Here is a 23,427-nt window from a genome sequence, read left to right as displayed (position 1 = left end):
CATATTAATGCAGTGGGGAGCTCGGGCTCAATCCCCCTGAGAACCTCTGCAAGATATTTTAGAGCAAGGATCTAAGTTGTCCAACTTCAAGGCAAGGGACTGACAGTCCTTATCCTCAAACTCTTTCGTTACTGCTTCAGGGCTGCTCCCAGGTGTGTTAACTCCCAGCACTTCTAGCTTGTTGTATGCAGGGGACCCAAAATTTTTCTATAGTCAGAGAAAGCCCTCAGCAGAGAGGTGAAGGGGCTTTCAGCAGGAAGTCACAGCAAACAGGACTGCTGAGACCTGGGGGATGGGGGCAAGGACACTGATGGCCTCTGCCCCAGTGGAGCAGTGCCCATTCTCTTCAGTCCATGGTCAGTAACCTTCACAGCTCTGCCTTAGAGGCCGGAGGCTAAATACAGACAGGATTTATAAGGGGAAATTAAATATGTAGGGTTGATATTTACAAATGAATAAATAGTATCCCTATTTTATGGGAATCCATTGTGCACTTTTGTACCTTAACACCTGCACATGCTGCCTCACTACCTTGTATGACTTTTTAAAGAAAACTCCCATTCATTCATCCTTCGAAGTGTAGCTCCATTATTCAATTTTATGTTATGCCCTTTCCTGATTGCCCTGGTAGAACTCATTCCTCCCTGCTCCTTTTTCTCTGACAGCATTTTGTGCCCGATCTAAAATAGTATGTAAAATGTAGTGTGATGCCTCCTTTTGTGTTCACCTTGCTTGCTACTAATAGTAGTAAGAATGTTGCAGGGCATTCTTTAGTTCAGCTAAGAGCCAGGTCCTTATCATGTGGCCACAAAAAATTAGGCTCACAGACAATTTGAAGGGTGAGAATAATGGGATTTATTGGGCAAAAAGGAAAAAAGGGGGAACGGGGCCTCTTTACAAGACCAGAGTTCCTGCTAGTGTAGGCTTCCTGCCTCACAGACTGAATTCCATTTTCCACCCAGGAAGAGGAGGGGCCGGGCTCCTCCCTGATGCAAATCGCACGAACTTCTGTGGCTTCATCCCAGTGTGCACTCCTCTCAGGGCATAGGCCGGCTGGAGTTTTGCCAGAGATCCCTTCCCACCTGGCTGTCTCCATAATAGCTAACATTTGTTAACTACTTTAGTTATGTGGCAGGCACTATTTAAAATAATTTATTTGAATTAACTAATTTAATCCTCTCATCAACCCAGTGGAGTAGCTGCCATTACTGTATCCATTTTGTGGATGAGGAAAGACAGAGAAGTTAAGCAACTTTTCCAATATCATGTCATTAGGAAATGACAGAAAGAGGATTTGGTTCCAGAAGATAAGTCGTCCAAGTCCATGCAGTCTTCTTAACCACTGCACATAATAACCTCCCTTTGGCTGTAGTACAGAAGGGGGCACAAGGACAAAACCCTGGGATATAGTTCTAGCAATTTTCACAGAATCTCATGCCAAGCTGGAAAACACCATCTGTAGAGAATCTTAAATAGAGAGAACAATACTTGCATTTTGGAAAAATCGTTCTTGCTACAGTGCATAGGATGAATTGCAAGAAGAGAGACTGGGAAGAGAGATAAGGGTAGAGGGGCTGTAGAAATGATCCAGGTAAGAGATGAAGTCCCAAGTTTAGCATGGACCCTCCTTCCTGAGCTGTCACCTGCCTACCTCCCAGTCACTGCACCACCCATTCCCCAACATGCAGCCCTGCCACTCATGGATGTGCAGGTGGTGTCCTGCACGAATACACCTGGCCAGTAGGGGCATGTGGGAGCTGAAGCGAGCCTGGGCTCCGGCTGCCACCTGTCACCCTATAGTAAGGATCTGTATCTGCCAAGAAGAAAGACATCTTTTGCTCACTTTTACAGTGAAGTGTCAGAACTAGCAGTAGTCCTGCCCACATGTATCTTCCACTCCAGATATTCAAAACTATTTTTGTTCCTAGTTATGTCATGATTTTTCCCACCTCTGTGTTTTAAATTTTGGTTTCCTCTGTTAGGGGTACCCTTTCACTCACTCATTTCATTCATGTATTCTTTCACTTACTCATATAACACAGAATTTTGTACCCACCATGTGCCATGTACCTATCTAGGTGAAGGAGAATCAGTGGGGAGCTCACAATCTAGAGGAACAGATGTCTATTAATGAAATAATTATACAAATATAGTAGTATACACTGACATATGGTTTGAGGGCAAAGTTGAGAGACTGTATCTTGGGTGTTAAGGGCTCATTTTTGGGATGTAGGTGTCTGTGCTAAGATCATGACCAGAACTACATGGCTTTACTTAGGATGTGACTTTTGAACTGAGATGTGAAGAACAGGTAGGAATTAATCAGGCAAAATGGTAGGGAAGGGGAGTGGCTGCCCTTCTGCCGTCCTTCTGTATTCAACAGCACATCCTGTCTTTAGGTCAGGTGAGATAGGTCCAGATTTCAGTAGAGGCTCAGCCGAATAGCAAGACAATAAAGGAAGAGGAGGGCCAAAATCGGAGGAATGGAGAGACATCTTTCAAATCTGCAGGGAGGGAGGGAACCAAGAGCCAGGCAGAAGGCAGGAAGCTGGAGACTGAGGAAGAGACCTCAGAGAAATTCTGGGAGCAGGCTCCTCAGGAATGTCTAAAAACAAGATATTCAGTATCCAATTTTAGATTGTGCTTCTGTGGTTTAAAATTCCTCTCCCCAAACGTTTAATATAATATGTAACACACAAATACTAATGTGAAAGGTTTTGGGAGACATCAGGGGAAAACTGACCTCTCAGTTAGGATTAACTGTGAACAATGGAGAGGGCAGAGCCAGCTAAGGTGGGAAGCAAGTGAGGTCAAAAGGTAAATGGAAACAAAAATTTGGAGGCGGAAGTGACAAAAGGTATTCACAGAATCTGCTGTGTCTACACCTCAAAGAAATAGAATTGTATTTGTGTCCAGTTGTAGCTACTGTTCAGTGTAAATTCGTGAGAGTAGGGGCAGCCTAGGCTGGGAGACAGGAGAAGGAAGGCACAGCCCAGTGGGCGGGGACTGTGATCTCACTCTAGGTATCTGAGACTCAGTTATTTAAACTCCAAGTCAAGGAGACTCATCCCTACCAGCTAACATCCCAAGTCATTACCCAGCTAGCTTCAGCACAAAGTCTACCAGGACTACGGAGAACTTATGAATTCAATAAACATTCATTGAACAGCTGTTATTTTCTGGGTACAAAGTCACTTGGGACATGGCCCTTGGTCCCTGCCCCCTGGAGTCTTCCATCTTGGTATGATCAGTGCTGTGACAGAAGCAGGTCCAGGGCTGTGGGAGCAGGAGTGGGACCTTGACCCAGGTTTGGACACTGGAGCAGCTTCCTGGAGAAGGGACACTTAACTGGAGTCACAGTGTTTTCCAGGGTATGTGGATACATGGCAGGCAAAGCGAGAAGGACAGAGAGGCACAGGTGCAGTGGCACCCAGGCTGTTTGTGCTGCGCCCTGTGTGGCTTATCCTTAAATACAGAGTAGCATGCCTTGATTCCTCATGATTTTAACAAGTCATATGTCTCCAACTGTTTCTCAAGGCCATAGATACTTTGTGCATATTTAGGTTAGAGAGTAGGAAGAGGCAGAATTTAAATAGTGCTTTAAATAGTCCCTTGTCCAAGAGCTTTCTGCACAAAATGCCCTCTGTCACCATGCTTAAATTCTACCCTTGGCTCCCCACTCCTTCAGCTTTGACAGCCACCACTGTGGAGCCACCAATGGAAATATAGGACCCTCCTGGGTAGATTCATGCCATAAATAGATTATTGGTAAGAATAGAAAGATAGAGCAGGAGGGGAACCAGAAGGGGGAAGAGGAAGGAGGATAAGGGATAGCAAAGGTGCCCTTGGATTTTTGCAAATTTCTTGCTGCTCCTTTTCTTGTATACTCCACTTTTCTAACCTCAAGACACACATTTGGTAAAGGCTACTGAATACACTCAAGAAGAGGGTGGAAACAACGTGTTTGAGGTAGGTCTGCAAGGCAATGTATTGGAAAGGGTGGGGAAACCCGCCTCCTGCTGGGTGGCCCTGAGCAAACCCAGTGCCCTCTCTGGGCTTCTGTTTCTCCACTTGTCAAGTGTGCAGATTGGATTGGATTCTTCTCAGGGGATCTTGCAGTCTTGACTTCTGTGGTCTCCAGTTTAGGAGCAGGAGGAGAGCAAAGTAGGAGAGCCTGGTTCTGTGGCTGACGGGCTTGTGCTTTGTTTAACCTTTCTACACTGAAGCCAGGTCAGTGGAATCACGCAAAATAGCCCCAGAGGAAGATGTTGATGCCCAGCAAGAGGACAGCGTTGATGTTGCAGACGCGTCTCCAGAGTGGCTCCTCCTCGATGCTTGTCAGCTTCTGTTCTAGTGCAGCCTTCTCTGCTGGGCTCAGGGCCTGCTCCGGTGCCCCAGAGAGCCCACAGAACCAGCCCCAGAACAACTTTCCCCAGGACCTGCATGGGGCTGGAGGGACAAAGCCAGAAAGGAAGGAGAGCAGGAGGGGGAAGGCAAAGAAGGTTGGAGAAAGGAAAGTGACAGGAGAGGAGCGGAGGGAGAGAGATGGTGAGAAACTGAAGGAAGATATGGGGCAGTGCACAGAAAATGGGGAGGGGTGAAGCCACTGACTTGGTACTTTCTGCAAACCACAGACTGGGTGCTGAGCTGGTACTCTAGATTAAGTTCTGACCTTGGCCACAGCACCCAAACAGTCACGTAGTAGAAGTGCTACTTTGTTGGAGAGGGGATGGTATATTAAGGCGGCAGGATAATGCAATTCATCTCAATCCATAGCACAGGTCCCGATTAAGGGCAGAAGGAAGGAGCATTATCTCACCCAGGAAGAAGGAAGCTTTTGAGCCAGAGATACTGCTACAACTGCAATTGGAAGGGCACTGGGCTGCAAGCCAGAAACCTGGTTCCAGGGCCAGCTCTGCCATTGCTGACTGTGAGGCCATATGCAAATCACTCAGCTTCTCTAAGCTGCAGGTTCTTTCTGTCTCAGATGTATCAAGGACATATGCCCCATTCTTCTCCGGGTTGTTCTGACTACCAAATGAGGATAGAAATTGGACAGCACTTTAAAAAGTTACCAGTGCTGGAGCAGTGGGAGAGGTTCTGGTGCATATGATATTCTAAACGTGTATGAGGCCAAATCCATGCAGACACGGCTTCCTCGGGGTGAGAAAGGGGCCTGCTCTGAGGTTAAAAGGTAGCACAATTCACTAAAAACCAAATTCAAAAGAAGTAATAAGGTAAATATTTTTAAGGTTTTCTTTCTAAAAAACAACAGATATTATATTAAAAAATATAATTAATATAAAAATCTTTTCATTGAGATTGAAACGAATGCCCTGGGAATGAATGCTTTACTATTTTAATGGGTTTAGAACGTGGTAGTTGGTAAGTTCAATAAAACCACAGAGTGTCAGAGATACAAGAACTTTGGATGCCATCTGATCTGGCATCCAAGGTTCTTGCATCTTCCATCTGGTCTCCCCTGATTGCACAGGGGAGAAAAAATGTCTCAGGAAAGTGAAGAGACTTGTTTAAGGTCACATAGCAACAGAACTGCACGAACGATCATATGAATTCAGCATTTCATTTGTACTAGGCTTTATCATTTTCCAAACATTCTCTTTGATTCCCTTGGCAACCTTCTGAGACAGAGGATACACAGAGCTTCATATGCAAATTCATATGCCCAGAGAGCCTGTCACTAAAGGAGTTACTAAGTGGTGTGCCATCACTCAATAAATTTATGTCTAAAATCTGGGATGTACATATTTCTTTCAGATCTACTCTGGTGTCCTTTAAATGTATATACACACATATATATAATTAATATATATGTATGTATTTTATATATATTATATATGTTAAATATATATATTTTTAAAAATCTGTATCTATCTATATATATATATATATAGATTTTTTTTTTTGAGATAGAGTCTACTCTGTTGCCCAGGCTGGAGTTCAGTGGCACGTTCATGGCTCACTGTAGCCTCAACCACCTGGGCTCAAGCAATCCTCCCATGTCAGCCTCCTGAGTAGCTATGACCACAGGCATGTACCACCAGGCCCTGGGAATTTTCATATTTGTTGAAGAGACAGGATTTTGCCATGTTACCCAGGCTGATCTTGACTCTTGAGCTCAAGCAATCCTCCCTCCTCGGCCTCCCAAAGTGCTGGAATAACAGGTGTGAACCACTGTGCCCTCCTCCTTTAAATATTTTTAACTTTCCTTTTCAGGACTCAACATATACAGCCTGGCCCATGCCTGCCTGGAGTCCTTATGGGAGGGCGAGCCTCTTCCCTATGCCTGATGTTTGTTTCTCTGGGCAGGGAAGGAGCTTTAGTGTACAACAGCACCTGTCTTTCCCTGCCCTTCTACTTCCTCATGGTGGTGGTCGGTGAAGGGGAGTGGGTTTCTCTCCTTGCACTTCTCTGCTGACTTGGTGCCTCCTTTTTCGCTCTTGGGAGCAAGTCATCCACAGGGAGCAGGCATTCCTCTTGGCTTCTCAAGGGACAGCTCTGTCCCTTGGCATGAGGACCAGCCAGGTAATAGGTCTATTTGTGTAACTCTGCATAAGTCTGTCTAGATCTGGGGTTCAGCTGTGGGAAAGTACAAGCTGTCTCCTTCCTCTTTCTCTTTGGGAGTTTCCTTTGCAGCTTTTCCCCTTCTTCCTTCCTCCTTCTCTTGGCAGCTGCTCCACCTCCAAAGAGCTCATGCTCTCGGGTTGCTTTCTTCAATAACAAAAGTTTTACAGGGGCCAGGACCCAGTCTTTGCAATGATGATGGGAGAGTAGTTTTGAGAGCTCAACATCTGGTGCCTAGGCCACAAAGCTTGAAAAAAGGAGTTATATCTTCCAAAGCAAATACACACACACACACACACACACACACACACACACACACACACACACTTGCAAAGCAAATGTATATTTATGAATTAATTGGGGCAACTGATAAAATTAGGGAGGGTGATGTTGATCTTCCGTTGTGTCTCCTGCAGTGAGCCTATGTGGTTTTAACCATGAAAGTTAGGAAGAAACTATATCCATCATTATGGATAGCTTTTTATAGTTGATTATGGGCTTTTAACTGCTGTAGCTTGGGAAGAAGCTCTGAGCCTTAGACCTTGGTGGGATTCTGGGCTTATGATGTCATTAACTCTAGGCAAGTGGCTGTTTCTCTAGAATTAAGGCCTTAAGCAAAGGTGAAGGGCCTCAAGAAAAGTGGGAGGCTTCTCAGGTCTAGAGGAAAGCATAGGGCCTCTAAAACTTGGCAAAGGCACGAGAACTTTGTGCCATGGCATTGCCAACCACGCTGGTGCAGCAAGCAATGCTTTGCTAATCCTGTCAATGCTCTTAGCTCACTAGAGTTCTTGTGAGTTTGGCACACAAGAGGCTGGTATAAAACTAGAGCTATGCCCAATCCAACAAGAGAAAGCAGCTTCTGAGGGAACCCTAACTCCATCCAGGCACTGAGACGTCTTAATGATTTTATTGTTTTATCACATGAGGATGCATATTATTTCTCTACCTGGACGTTATAAACAATGACATACCATTGTGTTTAAAAGCCCAATATTACTATGTTATTGACATTTTTATACATTTTAGTGTAAACTCTGCATCTTTGCACTACCTGTTTGCCTCCAAGAGATTCTCACCTCCTTGGGGACAGAGGCCATGTCTTATTCATTTTTGTATTGAGATCTTCTTTCACTGAGGCAGAAAATAAATTTAAGACTTAAATTTGTTTGAATTTTTAATTCACAAGGGCAAGAGATTGATTTTGGACTTTAATTTGCAACTTCATTTAACTTTTTGGATTTTATTTATTTATTTTCCTGGGATGCTTCTTTTTCTTTTACTTTTATTTTAGGTTTAGGGATACATGTGCAGGTTTGTTATACAGGCAAATTGCATGTCGCTGGGATTTGGCATATAGATTATTTGTCACCCAGGAAGAACTTTATAGAGTTTAACATTTTCCTTGGGAATTTTATAATTGAAAAAGTCTCTTTATTCTATCATTAGAATGTTTTGACATTGTTATTTCATTTCACTCTGGGAAGGTTATAGCTGCACTGGATCTAACACAGGTACCTCAAATCATGTCTTAAAATAATTTTCAACTTTAGATATTGTGTGGCCTTAGAGTAGATTTGACTGAAACACAATGTAACTGATTTCACTGATATACTATTCTAACACATTCTAACACATGCACCTCCAGGGGCACACTTCATGTGGCCCATCAGCAGTTCAAGCAGACGCCCAGGGGTGAAGGGGGGGGTGTTTTGGAGGAACATCATGAAAACAGAGACAACTCAATGGAGACGTGGCTGCTCTCATCCCACGAGGAACAACCACACTCTGTATGACTATAGGCAGACTTGTTGAGCCCGGGGGAAATCAATAAATAATGAAGAAATGTGGTGGTGGGGACATGGGTGAGGGGGTTTCTCTGTCATGCCTCAGGTTCCCTCCCAGGTAGAAAGAACACTGTGGGTGCAACATTCTTTGATTTTCTGCCCTTGTACTCATTCAACCTAGCGGAGGTGAAGGGACTTCCGTGTTGGTAGATTTGTAAAGGATAAAGAGGACATGCTTGGCTCAGCCCTGCCCTTCTTCACACAGAGGACAGGACTGAGGCAAGCATGCCTCCTTGCTCTGTGACCCTGATCAGATCTGCTGGTGACTGGATGGGTACCTCTGTCAATACGGAGGTTCAGTGTTAGGAAGTGCATCTCTCCATAGATACAAACCAGCTCTTTCCACTTACACTTGATCAGCAATGAGGGCACTATTTTGGCTCCCGTCTGCCTGACTCAATTGTCTTATTTTTCAAATAGTTCAATAGTCTTGTGGGAAGGGAGTTAGGGTGATATTTGCTAGGCTCCCTCAGAAGCCCCATCCCAAAGACCGCCCATCACATGGGTCTGTCGCCCCTGCTCCTCTGTGATGAGTATCCCCCAGCCTGCTGCAGCCTACCTTTAGGCTGCTCCTGGCCTGAGCTGGAGTTCTCCAGCACTCCTGCAGGGCACTCCCCAGCTGGCCTCTCGGATATCTCCGGCATGCTTTCGTGGGCCCCCTTCTGCAGCTCAGAGAGGGGGCAGTTCCGAGTCCACCATGTCAGGCGTTTGAGCTGAAGGGAAGGAAGACATTGGAGTCAGTTTCCTTGGAGAGAAGCTAGGCTGTAGAAAAATAGGGCCCCATTTGTGGAAGGGCATCCGAGCAACAGCAGAGAGTACAATGAACAAGGCCAGGGCTGGGAGTCAGGAGGCCTGAATCTTAGCCTTGACTTCCCCTTTCTTCAAATATGAACACTCCCTGCTCCACACCAGGTGCTCTACACTAGCTTGTGCCAGGTACTGGAATACAGACCTGAAGCACACCTGGGCCCTGTTCCCATGGATGTTACAGACCGAGGGAAACGAGGCTGTGCAGGGAGGCAGGCGTTTGAGAATAAGGCTTCACAGGTCCGGCTGAGGAGTTGTAGCTTAAAGAACAAAAACTCTGCAGGCAAATGGAGCGTCACTGCAGACTTTAAGCAAAAGGTAGAGACTGTAAGCGCTAGAAAATTCAAAGATTTCTTGGAGTGAATTGAAAGGGGCTGAGCCCAGAGGATGTTGCAATAGTGAAGCAAAAAATAATGGGCACCTGAGGAACTGGGTAAAGAAGGTGAAATCAGGACAGCGTGACTGACTGAATGACCAGGTGAGGGACAGGGGAGGGCTCACAAGGCTCTGGGGCTCCTGCCTTGGGTGACCAGACATGTAATGGTGCCTAGTCCAGGAATAGAGGACACAGGACAAGGAGTGGGTATTAGTGCTGGTGAGAGAAGGAAGAGAGAGAAAGGGCAAGGGCAGGGAGAGACAGAGAGAGAGAGAACTCGTTCACGAATAAATACGGTGATGTGCTCCAGGAGTCTGCAGGTCCTCCAAGTGGAGATGTCCAGGTGAGGAGAAGTAAACCTGATTTCCTTGGAGGGCCCTTGTGGCGTTCTCTCTTCTCTTTGATGGTGGCTCAGAAAACTAAATCACAGCAGTTCTCTGTCTCGTATCAATGGTGTTGGATTCACCACTGCCTGAGCTCTAAGGCAGCTTTCTGGTACATGTCGAGCTGGGTATCCCCTATCCTGCTCCCAGCTTCTTATTTCCACTGTGCTGGGCCCAAGCACACGTCTCTCTGGGATCATGAGAGCCTGGGAGGCTTCCTTGCTTATATTTCTCAACAAACCTTAATTAATACTTCTGCTGTGTGTCACCGGGAGCACATGGACTGTGTCTCTTTATGTCACCAGGAAAGAGTTAGATTTTGACGTTTGAATCTTGAGAGAGGGGTTTTGGCTGTAGATAGAGAATTGAGTGTCACCTTTATATAGAAAGCTGTTGAATTTATAGCCCACGAGTATTGTTGGCTGAGACAGGTTACAGGCCATAGATGGGTTCCTAAGGAACACTGATATTTCCGGGGCAGCAGAGAAGCCTGTGAAGAAGTCAAAGAGTGATTGGAAGGGTAGGCAAAACAAACAAAAGAAAACAAAACCTAGGGGAGAAATATTTTATGGAAGTGAACAGAAGAGAGGTCTTTGGGGTGCAGGAAGTGGTCAGTAGTGTCCAGTTCTCCTGTGAATTCACTTAAGGTAAAGACAGAAACATGACCATTGATATTAGCAACAGGGTGTTATCAGTGACTTCCGTGAGAGCGATGTCCGCGGAACGTTGGGGACAACAGCCAGACAGCAGCGGATCAAGAAGCAGACAAGAGGTGGGAAGTGGAGGCTGGGAAAGGAAACCATTCTTTGCAAAAGTCTGCTGTTGAAGGGAGGAGAGGGAGGCAGCAGGACCTAGAGGACAACAGGATTCAGGGAAGGATTTTAAATTGGGGAAGACTTTGGGATGAAGGGTGAGGACACAGGCAATGGAGAAGAGGTTGACGATTCAGCAGGAGGAGGAGCTCGTTTCTGGTGTGAGCCACTGGAGAGGTCAGCCTGGGAAGGCCCTGCTTTTTTGTAGGAATCAGTGAAACTAAGGGTATAACGTTGTCTTGCAAACTCTAAAGCACCATCCATCGAAAGAGTATTGTCCACGATGTCCACTCAGTGTTTCAGGGACTGACTTCCAGCATCAACTCTGTTATGGGCAGAATTGTGTCAAAAATTTCTGTGTCGAAGTCCTAACTGCCAGTACCTCAGGATGGGACTGTATTTGGAGATGGGGTCTTGAAAGACAGCTAAGGTTAAATGAGGTCATCAGGATGGGCCCTAATCCATTATGACTTAAAGAAAGAGGAGCTTCAGTCACAGGCAGGCAAAGGGGAAGACCGTGTAAAGACAGGAGAAGACAGGCTTTGACAAGCCACAGGGAGGGGCCTCGGAGGAAACCAGCACCGCAGACACCTTGGTCTCAGACTTCTCGCCTCTGAAACTGTGAAACCATAAATTTCTGTTGCTGAAGTCACCCAATCTGTGGTCGTTTATTTCAGCAGCCCTAGCTCTAGGCCGTAAGGAAGAAAGGCCTCAGAAGACTGAGCATCAGTGCTCAGGGGTCGTTTCTCGTGAGAGGTGAGGATTTCAGTTTGAGCTCTTTGTAGTAAGCTCTCTGTTTCTTTTCTCATATATTTGTTTCTTGGCCACTTAAAAATTCTCTATTCATTCTTCAAGGTCTAATTCCAAGTGTCCTCGTCTGTGTGCCCTCCCTGGGCCCGCAGGAAGTGACTGCCTTTCCCTCTGTGCTCGGCCCCTCCCGTTGAGCTTGGTCCTTCTGCACTTTCCCTTCGTGTAGTGACAGCTTGTGTCAGTGTCTGCTGCCCCTGAGGGTAGTCTCTGGCAGGGACCCTTCATCTTTGTAAGCCCAGCACAGTGCCTAGTACATAGTAAGTGCTCACTGAGTAATTTTTGAGTTGAATGAATTGCTTTTCACTGGGGAATTCACAGCCCAAGGAACCTTCCTTCCCAAGGACATCTGTGTGGCCACCAGGGAGACCATAACCCAACAGAATAAAACTCAGGGGCGGAATTCCAGGCTGTGGGGGAAGGAAGAGCATTTCTGGAGGGCCTCAGTATGAGCAAAACACTTGTCTGCTCCTCGGGGATGGGAGGTGTCCAGAGGCTGACAATGATGATGACGATGGCAGTGAGCCCGCAGAGGAGGAGTGCAAAGTACAGGTAGTGGAAGTCCTTCAGCACTGCTGGCCGCGGGTCCGCCTCCCCACAGGCTGGCGCTGGGTATGAGAACTCCAGGATCATGCGCAGAAGCCCCACTCCCAGGCCGAACACGAGGCCCCAGAAGGCTCCCTGTGAGAGACGGCAGCACGGGCCGGGGTGAGTTCCAGGTGGGAGACCTAGGAAGGTAAAACTACTCTGCCCTCAACTATCTCTCCCACTGGTTTATTACCATGTTGGGCAAATCCGTCTACTAAGGGGGAAAAGAGCTCCCCATTAATACTGAGACTTTGTCTTGACTTAAAGGCACAGTGGTGTAGGGGTTCTAGAGTCAGACAGACTAAGATTTGAATCCTGGCTCCATTGTGAAGTGAGTGAACAAATGACTTGGCCTTGCTGACTCAGAGACTTTTCACTGGGGGCAGTAATTTAAAAATTCATAAAATTAAATCAGCACTAAGTTAATTATTAGAACAGGACCTAGAGATATTACAGTCTGTCTTGCACGTTCGCTCACACTGTTCGTTGTGTCTGGAACATTCTTCCCCCTCCCATTAATCCTTCAGGTCTCAGCACAGATGTGACTTCATCCGGGAAGCCTTCCTTGACCCCTCCTGGGAGCCCCATAGGCTAGGTGCTTGCGCTCTTCAGTCACCCACCAGCCAGCATGCTTCATTATTATTGCTTATTCAATCATCTCTCTGCTGGCCCAGCAATGGCATATCTATGTGAATCTTATAAACCAATGCATCCCTGAAGCTGCCATCATAAGACTAATAAATGTTTGTTGAATGAATGAATGAATCTAGGTCGGAGGCTGTGGTCAGGAAAATGAAAGCCTAGAGAGGAAGTGGGTTTTCCCAAGGTCACAGAGACGAGGTGATTGAGAGACCAGATCTCCAGCCCCTCTTCTGTATGGGAGGGACAGGTGCACTGCACTCACGGGCTCTGTGACCCTCTTGCAGAAGATGGCCAGCAGGAAGAGCGCGGTGATGGGGGGGGCCAGGTAACTGGTGACAGCCTGGATGTAGTCGAAGAGCTGCCCACTGTTGGAGGTTTGGATGATGGGGATCCAGAGGATGCTGATGACAACCAGGAACACCACAAACACTCTGCAGCAGAGAGCACAGGGCACTGAGGCACGCTCGGGTGGGCATGGTGGGGTGTGGGGTGAAGGTGATGCACAGGAACCAGGAAGGAGAAGGGAGGGGAATGCATGATCACTGGATCAGAGAAGGTTGGCAGCCAGAATCTCAAACACCAATAATCAGAAACTTAGACTTAAAATCTCGGAATATGAAAATTTTGGAATTGAAGAAACTCATAATTCTAAAGCCTCTGTGACACTTATATATTAGACACCTTCAAGGTCATGTCACCCACCTGTTGCTGTTTATGGAGGAATTCATACCTTCTACCCCACCCCCCACCCCAGTAAAAGGCCTCTGGTCTCTTCTTAGAATGTCTTTTCTCCTCTTTTCCATCCCAGCCCTGTGTAGGGCAGCTCTTTCCCAGGATGACTGCAGCCTCCACGGACTAGTCTCTTCTCCAGGCACTGATGCACTCTCCCTTACTGTGGCATTGATCTTAGGAAAGAATCCCTCTTATTCACCTGACTCCCTCTTAATCAATGGTGGCTCAGGCCTAATTCCCCAAAGCATTCTGCACTTATGATTTTGCAGGTGTGTGAAGTTCATGAAAAACTTTTCTTCGGTGTGTTGGCTGCAATAACACATATGGCCAGTAGATAGAGCCCAAATTCCACTGGTTGAAGAAATAGTGGCGTGCTTTTTCTGATGTGTCACTGCATACCTGTCTTCTCCTCTCCTTTTCCTCCCATTTTGCCTCTCTCAGACTCCACTAGAGCATCAGCTACCCAAGTAGCTTCCCTGCTGCTTATCTCCCTCCTCTTTGCACAATCTGTCCTGCACTCAGATCCTGCAATGGTCAATACCCATGTCTAGGGCTGGGGAGCACAGTTGAGCAGGCAATAGGAATCCATTAGGCAGCCCTGGGCAGAAGGCATCCTGGTGGAAAGAACAGTGAGTGCAAAGGCAGGGAGATGTGAAAGAGCAAAATTCCTAAACTCAAGTACCTATCCACAAAGTGGGAGAACTTTAGTCCAGAAACCCAAGTTAGGGACCCTTCAATTATGAAGCAAAGGTTTCAAAAAGGGCCCCTTCATCTTATGTAAACTACAAATCTCCAGCCTATGGAAAACAAAAAAATATTAGCTGCTAAGTCATGCTTTAGAAGCATACAACTGTTACCCACAAGTTAAAGTTCAAATTCCTTAGCTTGGCGTCCAAGGCTCTGCATCATTTGGAGACAGCCCTCCTAAGAAAATCTCTATTGACACAAATGCCTTGCTTTGTCACCTATGTTTCCACCTATCTCAATAAACTGTAAGCACCCTGAGGGCAGGGCCATACAACCCAACCGTGGGTCCCCTGCATGTGGCATGTGATGCATAGTAGATGTGTAGAGTCAATCTGATGGATTAAATTAATAGCATTTCTTTTAACCAGGTATAACATCCAGAGTTGGTTGGGAATAACTTGGGTGAGCTGCTTGCTAACTTTCCTTGCATTTATACAGTTTATCTTTCATTTCTGAAGAGCCTTTTCATCTCTCAATAACCCTGTTGACCAATTCCAAGATAAAGTTACCAGGGAAGAGATGTTTTTTCCTATTATTCTGAAAAAAGGAGCAGCCCAGGGCTGGGGAAGGACTTACCTGAAATCACGTGGAGAGCTGGAACTTGAACCCAGTGCTCTGACTGCCAGTCCAGGGCAGGGTCTGACCCAGCCAACATCTGCTCAGGGTAACCCAGGGAAGGGGAGAGGGGAGAGGACACTCCGGAAGGAGGGAAGGAGGGGCCAGCTCACCTGCCCACCACCATCAGCTCCTGCTCTGTTGCCTTCCTGCGGAAGCGCTGCCACACATCAATGGCGAACAGGGTGCTGCTGCTGTTGAAGATGGAGGTGAGTGAACTCATGAGGGCGGCCATGATCACGGCAATCATCAGGCCCCGCAGACCTGGGGAGAGATGAGGCTCATGGGAATGGAGGGCCTGTTAAGGAGAGCTCTGCCAGGACCACAGAGGCTGCTGTAGTGTCCTGCAGAGTCAGGATCTGGGGGTGGGGAGGAGGAAGGGAAGGTATTAGATGAGGTGTCCATCCAGCACAGATAAGAAATCCTAGACCACAGAACTGGAGGCTGGGTTCTCTCCATCTCTGATGCCCAGGCTCGGTCTCTGCCTTGCTATGCAGCCTTGGGTAACTCATTTGCCTCCCCAACCCCCTGCCCTGAGCCTCAGTTTCCTCATATATCCTATTAAGGCATATAAGACTAGGTGATCTCTAAGGTTCTCTGAAGTTTTGGCATCTGTCTGGGTTTCTCAGCTTGTAGACATTTGGTTAGTGGGTCGCTGCGGGGGGAGGAGAAAGGTGATTATTAATAATTGGGTGGATCTGTTTAGTGTTTCTACACCTTCTTCATTGACATGGTAGTGTTGGGCTAAAGCCCTGGCCTGGGAGGTAGCAGCTTTGGGCTTGTTTTCTGGCTCTGCAAGTACCCAGCTGTATGTATGATTCTTGGACTAGTTCCTTACCATTTATCGGCCTATTTTTCTACCTGGACAAGGGAGGATGGGACCCAGTGATATCTGAAGTTTCCCTGACAGTGACCAAGCTTCTAGAGATATGACTGCTCACCCCTGGGAAGATGATCCTGGCCCTGGTCCCACCTCAGTCCTCTTTCCTTCCAAATCCATACATTTAACCACCTTCCAATGTCCCCCTGTCTTCCTGGAAGAGTCACAAGTGCCTCAGACTCAAGTGCTCCAAACTCAGGTCCCATCTCCCTCTGGGGCCTCCTGTTTCCCTCTTTAGTTATTGTCTTTCCAGCCCTACAGCAGAACTCAGGGCTAGCTGAGACCCCTCCCTGCTTACCGCCAGCCTGCCCCTCAGTGCAGCTCTGTCCCGTCTGGGCCCCCACCATGGCCACTACTGCCTGGATTCACTCCTCCTCCTACCAAAGGGAGGCAGTAACTCCACTCGTCTGCTGCCCTCCGTAATCCCAACTCTGTTTGTGTGTCTCCAATCTCAACATCATTATAAACCCATAGTCTAAACACCAAGGTCTGGGATGCTTCCTGGATTTCTCTGTCTTTGTTATCCCTCAAATCAAGTCCTGACGATTCAACCTCACAAACATCTTTAAATCCCTTCTCTGCATATCTGATACCACTGACTTGGTCCAACCCAATATCTCCACCTACCTGGACCACTGCAAACGCCCCACGGACAATCTCCCTGCCTACCCCCAAGCCTGCCTCATACAGAGTCATCCATGCAGACTGGTCTTGCTAAAACACAAACCCAGTCATGCTCTCTCTGACCAACCCCCCCAACCCCCCGTTGTCCCAGGGCTGTGCTCCAGAACGAGGCTTGGCTGTGACATCTCTACCAGGAAGGTCATCATTCCTCCTGGCTCCTGCATCCACACTGGGCTGCTTTCAGGTCAGACTTCATGACCTCTCTTCACTCTGGGCCTTTGCACGCACAGCTTCTCATCCCTAGAATGACATTTTCTATGCCCCTGCTGCCGTGTCTGCCTACGACTTAATTTGGGATGCAGCTCCATTTCCTTCCCTCTGGGAGACCTTCCCGACATCCCCCAGCTGGGTCAGGTGCCTTCGCAGGGCTCCCTTAGACACGGGGTCACCACACTGGTCCCATTGGATTGTGTCTCTGGCAAGTCCAGGCACCCTGGAGACTGCACGGTGCCTGAGCAGGGGCCTGCCTTTTATCTCTGCATCTCCAGAACCTGCCCACAGGGCTGGTACCTTACATACAGATGCTTGTACAAATTGTGTGTGTTAGGATGGGGTGCAAAGGTGAATAGTTTTCTTCCCTCTTCCCACCCATGTTAGTGCCATCCCTCCTGGGCAGTGGAGATAGGAGGAGGCTGGAGGTGGGAGTGCAGGGTGGGGTGGGGAGAAGAGACTCACCAACAGGCATGAGAGCCATGACCAGCTTGGGGTAGGCGATGTTGGAACATCCCACTCGGGCCCCACAGATTCTTTGGCAGATATCAGGGTCCACGCAGGCCACCTCATCTGCGGAAGAAGTGATGGCAGTTAGAGTTGGTGATCTTGTGCCTTTTCAGGTTGGCCTAGTATTTGCCTTCCAAAACTACAGGGTAATGTTCACTGGAGGCTCTAGCAGGGACCCATGTCTGCAAGGTGAAGGGGCAAATGGTGTCTGCGTCTTTGGTAAATTTCTTGCCCATATACTTACTACCTGATTCACAATTTTTCTTTTTTTTTTTTTTTTTGAGACGGAGTTTCGCTGTTGTTACCCAGGCTGGAGTGCAATGGCGCGATCTCGGCTCACCACAACCTCCGCCTCCTGGGTTCAGGCAATTCTCCTGCCTCAGCCTCCCAAGTATCTGGGATTACAGGTGCGCGCCACCATGCCCAGCTCATTTTTTGTATTTTTAGTAGAAACGGGGTTTCACCGTGTTGACCAGGATGGTTTTGATCTCTTGACCTCGTGATTCACATTTTTTCTACTGAAATAATACGTTTGCCCCACAAAGCCTAAACTGCTTCCTTTTGTTTTCTTTTCTGTTTTTTGAGATTGAGTCTCCAGCCCAGGCTGGAGTACAGCGCTGCAATCTGCAACCTCCGCCTCCCGGGTTCAAGCAATTCTCCCGCTTCAGCCTCCTGAGTAGCTGGGATTATAGGTGTGCACCACCATGCCCAGCTAGTTTTTAGTAGAGACAAGGTTTCACCATGTTGGTCAGGTGGGTCTCAAACTCCTGACCTCACCATCTGCCTCCCAAAGTGCTGGGATTTCAGGCATGAGTCACAGCACCCAGCCTTCTTTTGCCTCCCCTCCCTTCCCCTCCCCTTCCCTCCCTTCCCTTCCCTCTTTCTTCTTTTTCTTCTCTTTCAATTCTTTTCTCTCTTTTTTGACAGGGTTTCTCTCGCTCTGTCTCCCAGGCTGAAATGCAGTGGGGCAATCATATCTCACTGCAGCCTCAACGTCCTGGACTCAGGATCCTCAGCCTCCCAAGTAGCTGGGTCTATGGGTGCATGCCACCACGCCTGGCTATGTGTTCTTAAGAGACAAACCTTGCCGACCCCTGCTGTGGTCTAACATTTCCCGGGGCCACATTCCCATTCTCCAGACACTGTTTGAAAGCCCCAAATCCCAACACCCAGAGAGCAAGACTCACTCTTACCTGGGAACAGGGCCCGGCTGATCATGCCAGGCATGACGATGAAGAACATAGGGAGGATCTTCAGGTAGCCCCCCAGCACGGAGCCTCCCTTGGCATGGGACAGACTCTTGGCCGAGAGAGACCGCTGCACAATGACCTGAAAGGGCAGCAATGAGGAGGAGTGCAGCTCAGGTCGAGGAGGGCCTCACTCAGCCACAGGTGAGCCCTGACACTGGGCAATGACTGTGTCTCTACCCAGTGCAGTCCCAGTCCCAGAATGAGGTCCAACCCTCTATGCATCCAGGCACTGGGTTTCTCTGCAGGAAGCCGCCCCACCTCCAGGGAGGCTAGGCCAAGCCTGGCTGGGGGATTACCTGGTCTGTGCACCAACACCAGGTGGCCAACACTGTGAGCCCGAAAATGAGGCCTGGCCAAGGGATGTCCCCGCTCACAGGGTCCCGCAGCATGTGGAAGGCATCGGGCCTTGGGAGGTGACAGGTGGTGTTGGGGACTGTGACATTAGGGATGGCCTGCCTGTACCGCTGCTCCAGGCCTGGGTACCAGCCCACATCCTGAAAGCCTGTGAGGAGACAGTGAGTAAAGCAGCCCTGAGACCCCACTGAGCCTGTCACTCAGCACACCCAGGCCCCAGCCTCATGTGGGCCCTCAGATTGGAACTGGTATGGGGACTGGGGTGAAGCAGGAAGATGGGACTTGGGCTCAAGACCCCTGGTTTGAAGTAGCGAGAACCCTGCTCTTTGGGACCCCCAGCCTGGAGAGAAGATATGGCTCACATAGATCTATGCACTAGAAAGTTCCAATCAAGCTGTGGAGGTGACAGAGACAGGAAAGAGAGGAATTTAAGAATGAGGGTGGGGTGTGTTTAGGTGTCTTTCTTACCCAGAAACATGAGGACCAGGGCTCCCCCCACCATGATCACCGTCTGCAGGGCATCTGTGTAGATCACGGCCGTGAGGCCCCCTGGGGACCCAAGGAGAGGGCACATCAGTCAGCACCATTGCGGGTCCTCTCTGGCTGCCTGCCCTGTGCATGGCCACACTGGGGAGACCAGAGAAGACACAGAGCCCTCTTAGCAGGGGACTCTGGCCACCTGCCTTTCTCTACACCTAGTGCTCCCCTCTGTCCCTCCCTGGCAGGATGCCGACTGGTCACAGTCAAAGGCGCTGGAGTCCCTTCTGTCTTGACAGCAGCTGACTGTGGCCATCACACCACAGCTTTGTGTTATTGTTTAAACCCAAGTCCATTCCTTGGCTTCTAGTTCTGCCAGTAACACTCCCTGCCTCCTCCACCCAATGCTCATCTAAACGCCCCGTCTCTGGAGCCCAACTTAACCCTAAGTAAGGCAGTCCTGTGCTGGCCTTCCAAGGTGCCCAGCCCTGTGCGAGGAGATTTTGAGGAAACGGGAGGAGGCGGGTTGCGGTCTCTGCCTGGGGTGGCTTGCAGTGACTCTGGCTTGGATCATGGTCCCCCTCTCGGCCCCGCTCCCTGGGCAGTCAGTCTTTTTTGGTATTTCTTAATGCCTCTCCATCCCCGTCTCTGCTTGATTCTGTTCCTCCTCCCATTTCTGCCTTTTTCACCCCACTGTCTGCGTCCCTGTGTCTTTCATTCTGTTCCCCTGTGTTCTCTGCTGCATCTCTGTCTCAGCCTCTCTTTGCCTGTGCCTCTCCTGTTTCTCCTTCTCTCTGTCAGCATCAGTTTGCTGTCTCTCTCCCCCTCTCTCTGGTTGTCCCTTCTTCAATCTTTCTCTCTGGGTCTCTGCCAGTCAGAAGCTTCCCTCTTGCCCTGTTCCTGTCTCAGTCTCTGCAGCCCAACATGACCTTCCCTCCGCCTACCTGCGATGGTGTAGACGGCTGTCACCACCAGCAAGATCCCCGTGGAGAGGTACAGGTTCCAGCCCAAAGCCATCTGGATGAAGAGGGCTCCAGAGAAGATGTCAGTCTGCAGAGAGCCAGGACCCAAGAGGCCAGGCCACCCGAGGCCTTCAGAGTGGCTGCGCGGACACGTCACCTGCCTGCCCAGCAACACCAGGCACCCTCAGCCCTCATCACATGATGAAAATAAGCTTTAAGTACTGTGTTAAGGAGTGTGAGCTTTATCTTGCAGACACTGAGGCGCCATGGAGACTTCAAAGCAGAGAAGTATTGTATAAAGCGTCGAAACTGAGAGAAATTTAATTGCATGGCTGGTCTGCTAGACTTGAAGGGAGTGGTGGGGAATGAAGGGGAAGACTGAGAAAGTGAAGGAAGGAGCTGGGCTGGAGAAGAAGAGGCCATTTAGGAGAAGAGAGGAAGAACCAGAGAGCTGCTGGCCTCTCCCTGGCAGAGCAGAGCCCACTTGTCTCCTGATGGCCCATGGCTGACCCAATGCAGCAGGAGCCCTGGTGCAGATAAACATGGGTCCTGGGTCATCTACATACTTGGGTTTGTTAGCAGACATGGGCTTATAGCCTGTGCCTAAGTTGACTTAGGGTCGTTCCCAAGCATTGGTGGAACAAGGGCCTTAAAGTGTTTTTCAGCCCTAGACCTGGCAACGAAGTGATTCAGTTCCCTTTAGTGTTTGCTTGTAGATCCCCTTCCATGATTGTTTCGTGAACCTGCTACAGGCTCCGAAACATAACAGAGTGGAAGGAGACCTGGCCGGGGTCACAGAACCCAGACTTCAGCTTCAGTGCTAGAGCTGTCCCTCTGTGTGGACTTGGGCAAGTTGTTTGACCTGTCTCGGTAGTTTCCTGAGTTTAGATCAATAGAGGAGGATTAAAGACCTTTCTAACTCTAACCATCTAGGCAATTAATGCACAGTTGATGAATGAAGAATCAAACGAAAAATAAGTGAATGAACTCTGGATTGTGAATTCTTTGAGTGTAGGGACTGTCATTCACTCCAAAAATATTTATCATTCATCCCTGACTACCCCAGTGCTGAGGGGAACGTGCGTTAAAGGTTTATAGATCCTGCCTTCCTTTCTTCCAGCTGTGATTCTCAGCTTCCCCTCAGCAACACACTCATGATGATGCACTCAGCACCTCCCTAATTAGCATTTCCAGACACAATGGCCAGATTGCAGAGACACCCACCGAGATCTTGGTGAAGATGTAGAGAATGAGAGACAGGACAGACATGTACACCTGGATCCTCTGGCCCCCAAATCGCTTCTTCAGGTACTGGGGCATTGTGACCACACCCGCTGCGATGTACACAGGGACGAAGACCCAGCCGAGGGCCAGGAGCAGCCAGGTTGCCTGGGAGAGGGGAGAAGAAGGTATCCAGGTCCTGGATGCAGACAGAGGGGCCGCTTCCCACCCAGAGGCAGCCCTGTGCTGTGGGAGGCCCCTAAGCAGAGAAATAAGGGATCTGGGACCTGACACCAGTCCTTCTGTGTGACCTTGGATGGATCCCTCTGTCTCCTCCAGACCTTGATTTCCTCATTTGTAAAATGGGTTATTGATTCGCCATGCAGCCTCCCAGGAATCTCTAAGGATCCTCTCAGCACTAATGCCAGAGATGGAGGTGGGTTAGACCCTCATTATTCTGGAGAAACCAGGCCAGCTTCCTTACGTTCCACTCGAAGCCACCCACGGCAAGGCCTCCAGCAGCTCCTGTCCCAGCCAGGCCGATGAACAAGCCACTGCCCACATTGCTGGACATCAGAGATGCTCCAATCTGCAAGGCACAGTTGGGTCAAGGGTCAGAAGTCAGGAGTGATCTGAATTAATCTGGAGCAAGGACCATGAGTGGTAAGGGGGCACGGAGCTGATGTTTATTGGGTACCCACCGTATGCCAGGCACTGCATTCATAAATACATTTAATTCCACAGCTATCCACAGGTAGGGGTATGAGTCTTTCCAGGTTACAGAGGAAGGAACGAATGTTAGGAAATGCGCTGGCTCCAGCTCACCCAGTGAGTAAATGGTGAAATGAGAAAAAAGGGCAAGTGGGAAAGAAGCCTGGCAAGCGGGGAGTGTGGACCTCTGCACCGAGGCCGTGGATCTGAGGGCCTCCAGGGGAAGGAAGCTGAAAAGGATAGGGAAGCCCCATAGGAAGGAAGGAAAGGCCCTCCCACCACCCCAGGGCAAAGCAGACAGAAGGAGGAGCCCAGAGGCTGAGCACAGGCCAGGCTGGCCTCTGAGCTGTTGGTTCTCCTCCAGGAAGGCAGCCAAGCACTTGGAGGCAGTAGAGACAGGAGGATAATAGCCATGATCAGGGCAGTCAGCGCCTGCGTAGCGTCTCCAGGAACCAGCTGATGTTCTGAGTATGGGGACTCATTTAACCCCTGCCACAACCCTTGGTGCTACTTTTATCCCCATCTTACCCATGAGTGAACTGAAGCACAGATAGGTAACTTGCCCAGGTCTCAGAACTAGTAAGTGGTCAAATGAGGATTCAACCCCTGGCTGTCTGGCTCCAATAACAAACACTACACAAATGGTGCTTGGCACGTAATGAGCATGTGGTCAATGTTACCTCTTATTATTAGATGGGATCCCTGACTGGTAGGGGAGAAGTGGGACAGGGGCTCTGGAATCTGGGAGGAGGACTAAGGAGACCTCGGGGAGAGGGCTGGGGGCAGGTAGGGGTGGAGCCATGTTCCTTTCTGCACCCTATGTCACCTCAATAAAATCACTTCCTCTATCAACACCTCACTTCTTCACCTATACAATGTGGGACTCACTTCCACCCAACGTCCTGTTCTTCCGGAGGTGCCGTGAGAGAAAGTGAGAGGAAGGGAAAAGCACTGAGAAATTCAGACAAAGGCGGTAGGCAGCGTAAAGGCACAGAATGAGCAACAGGTCTGACATTGCTGAGGCCCTGGTGCCAGTGCCTCTGACATGTGCACATGCACAGTCACATGTGTGCACACACACAGGCACAGGACACACACACACAGTCACACATGCACACTCACATGTGCACACACACAGACAGGCACAGGACACACACTGTCATACATGCACACTTACATGTGCACACATACACCAGCACAGGACACACAGTCACAGGACACACACTCACA

The 23,427-nt window shown here is 48.9% G+C and overlaps 1 protein-coding gene across 1 annotated transcript in view; it reads right to left on the bottom strand.

The window, feature by feature from the left end:
- Window positions 1-3,136: 3,136 nt before the first annotated feature.
- The window catches only part of SLC5A9 (solute carrier family 5 member 9), a 24,654-nt gene continuing 4,363 nt past the window's right edge, over window positions 3,137-23,427 (bottom strand). Inside the window, exons 3-14 of the mRNA XM_032247519.1 lie at window positions 21,971-22,075; window positions 21,490-21,654; window positions 20,248-20,353; window positions 19,295-19,375; window positions 18,769-18,974; window positions 18,416-18,551; window positions 17,178-17,285; window positions 15,052-15,202; window positions 13,107-13,275; window positions 12,084-12,295; window positions 8,989-9,146; window positions 3,137-4,449 (exon numbers count right to left, since the gene is read on the bottom strand). Coding sequence (XP_032103410.1) covers window positions 4,241-4,449; window positions 8,989-9,146; window positions 12,084-12,295; window positions 13,107-13,275; window positions 15,052-15,202; window positions 17,178-17,285; window positions 18,416-18,551; window positions 18,769-18,974; window positions 19,295-19,375; window positions 20,248-20,353; window positions 21,490-21,654; window positions 21,971-22,075 — 1,806 coding nt within the window. The 3' untranslated portion in view covers window positions 3,137-4,240. The remainder of the gene's footprint in view (window positions 4,450-8,988; window positions 9,147-12,083; window positions 12,296-13,106; window positions 13,276-15,051; window positions 15,203-17,177; window positions 17,286-18,415; window positions 18,552-18,768; window positions 18,975-19,294; window positions 19,376-20,247; window positions 20,354-21,489; window positions 21,655-21,970; window positions 22,076-23,427) is intronic.

Source organism: Sapajus apella, unplaced genomic scaffold (genome assembly GCF_009761245.1).
Source record: "Sapajus apella isolate SASKATOON/1434 unplaced genomic scaffold, GSC_monkey_1.0 scaffold62, whole genome shotgun sequence".
NCBI lineage: Eukaryota > Metazoa > Chordata > Mammalia > Primates > Cebidae > Sapajus > Sapajus apella.
The sequence above is the reverse complement of the archived record's forward strand: the minus strand, read 5'-3'. Positions and strand labels throughout refer to the sequence as shown.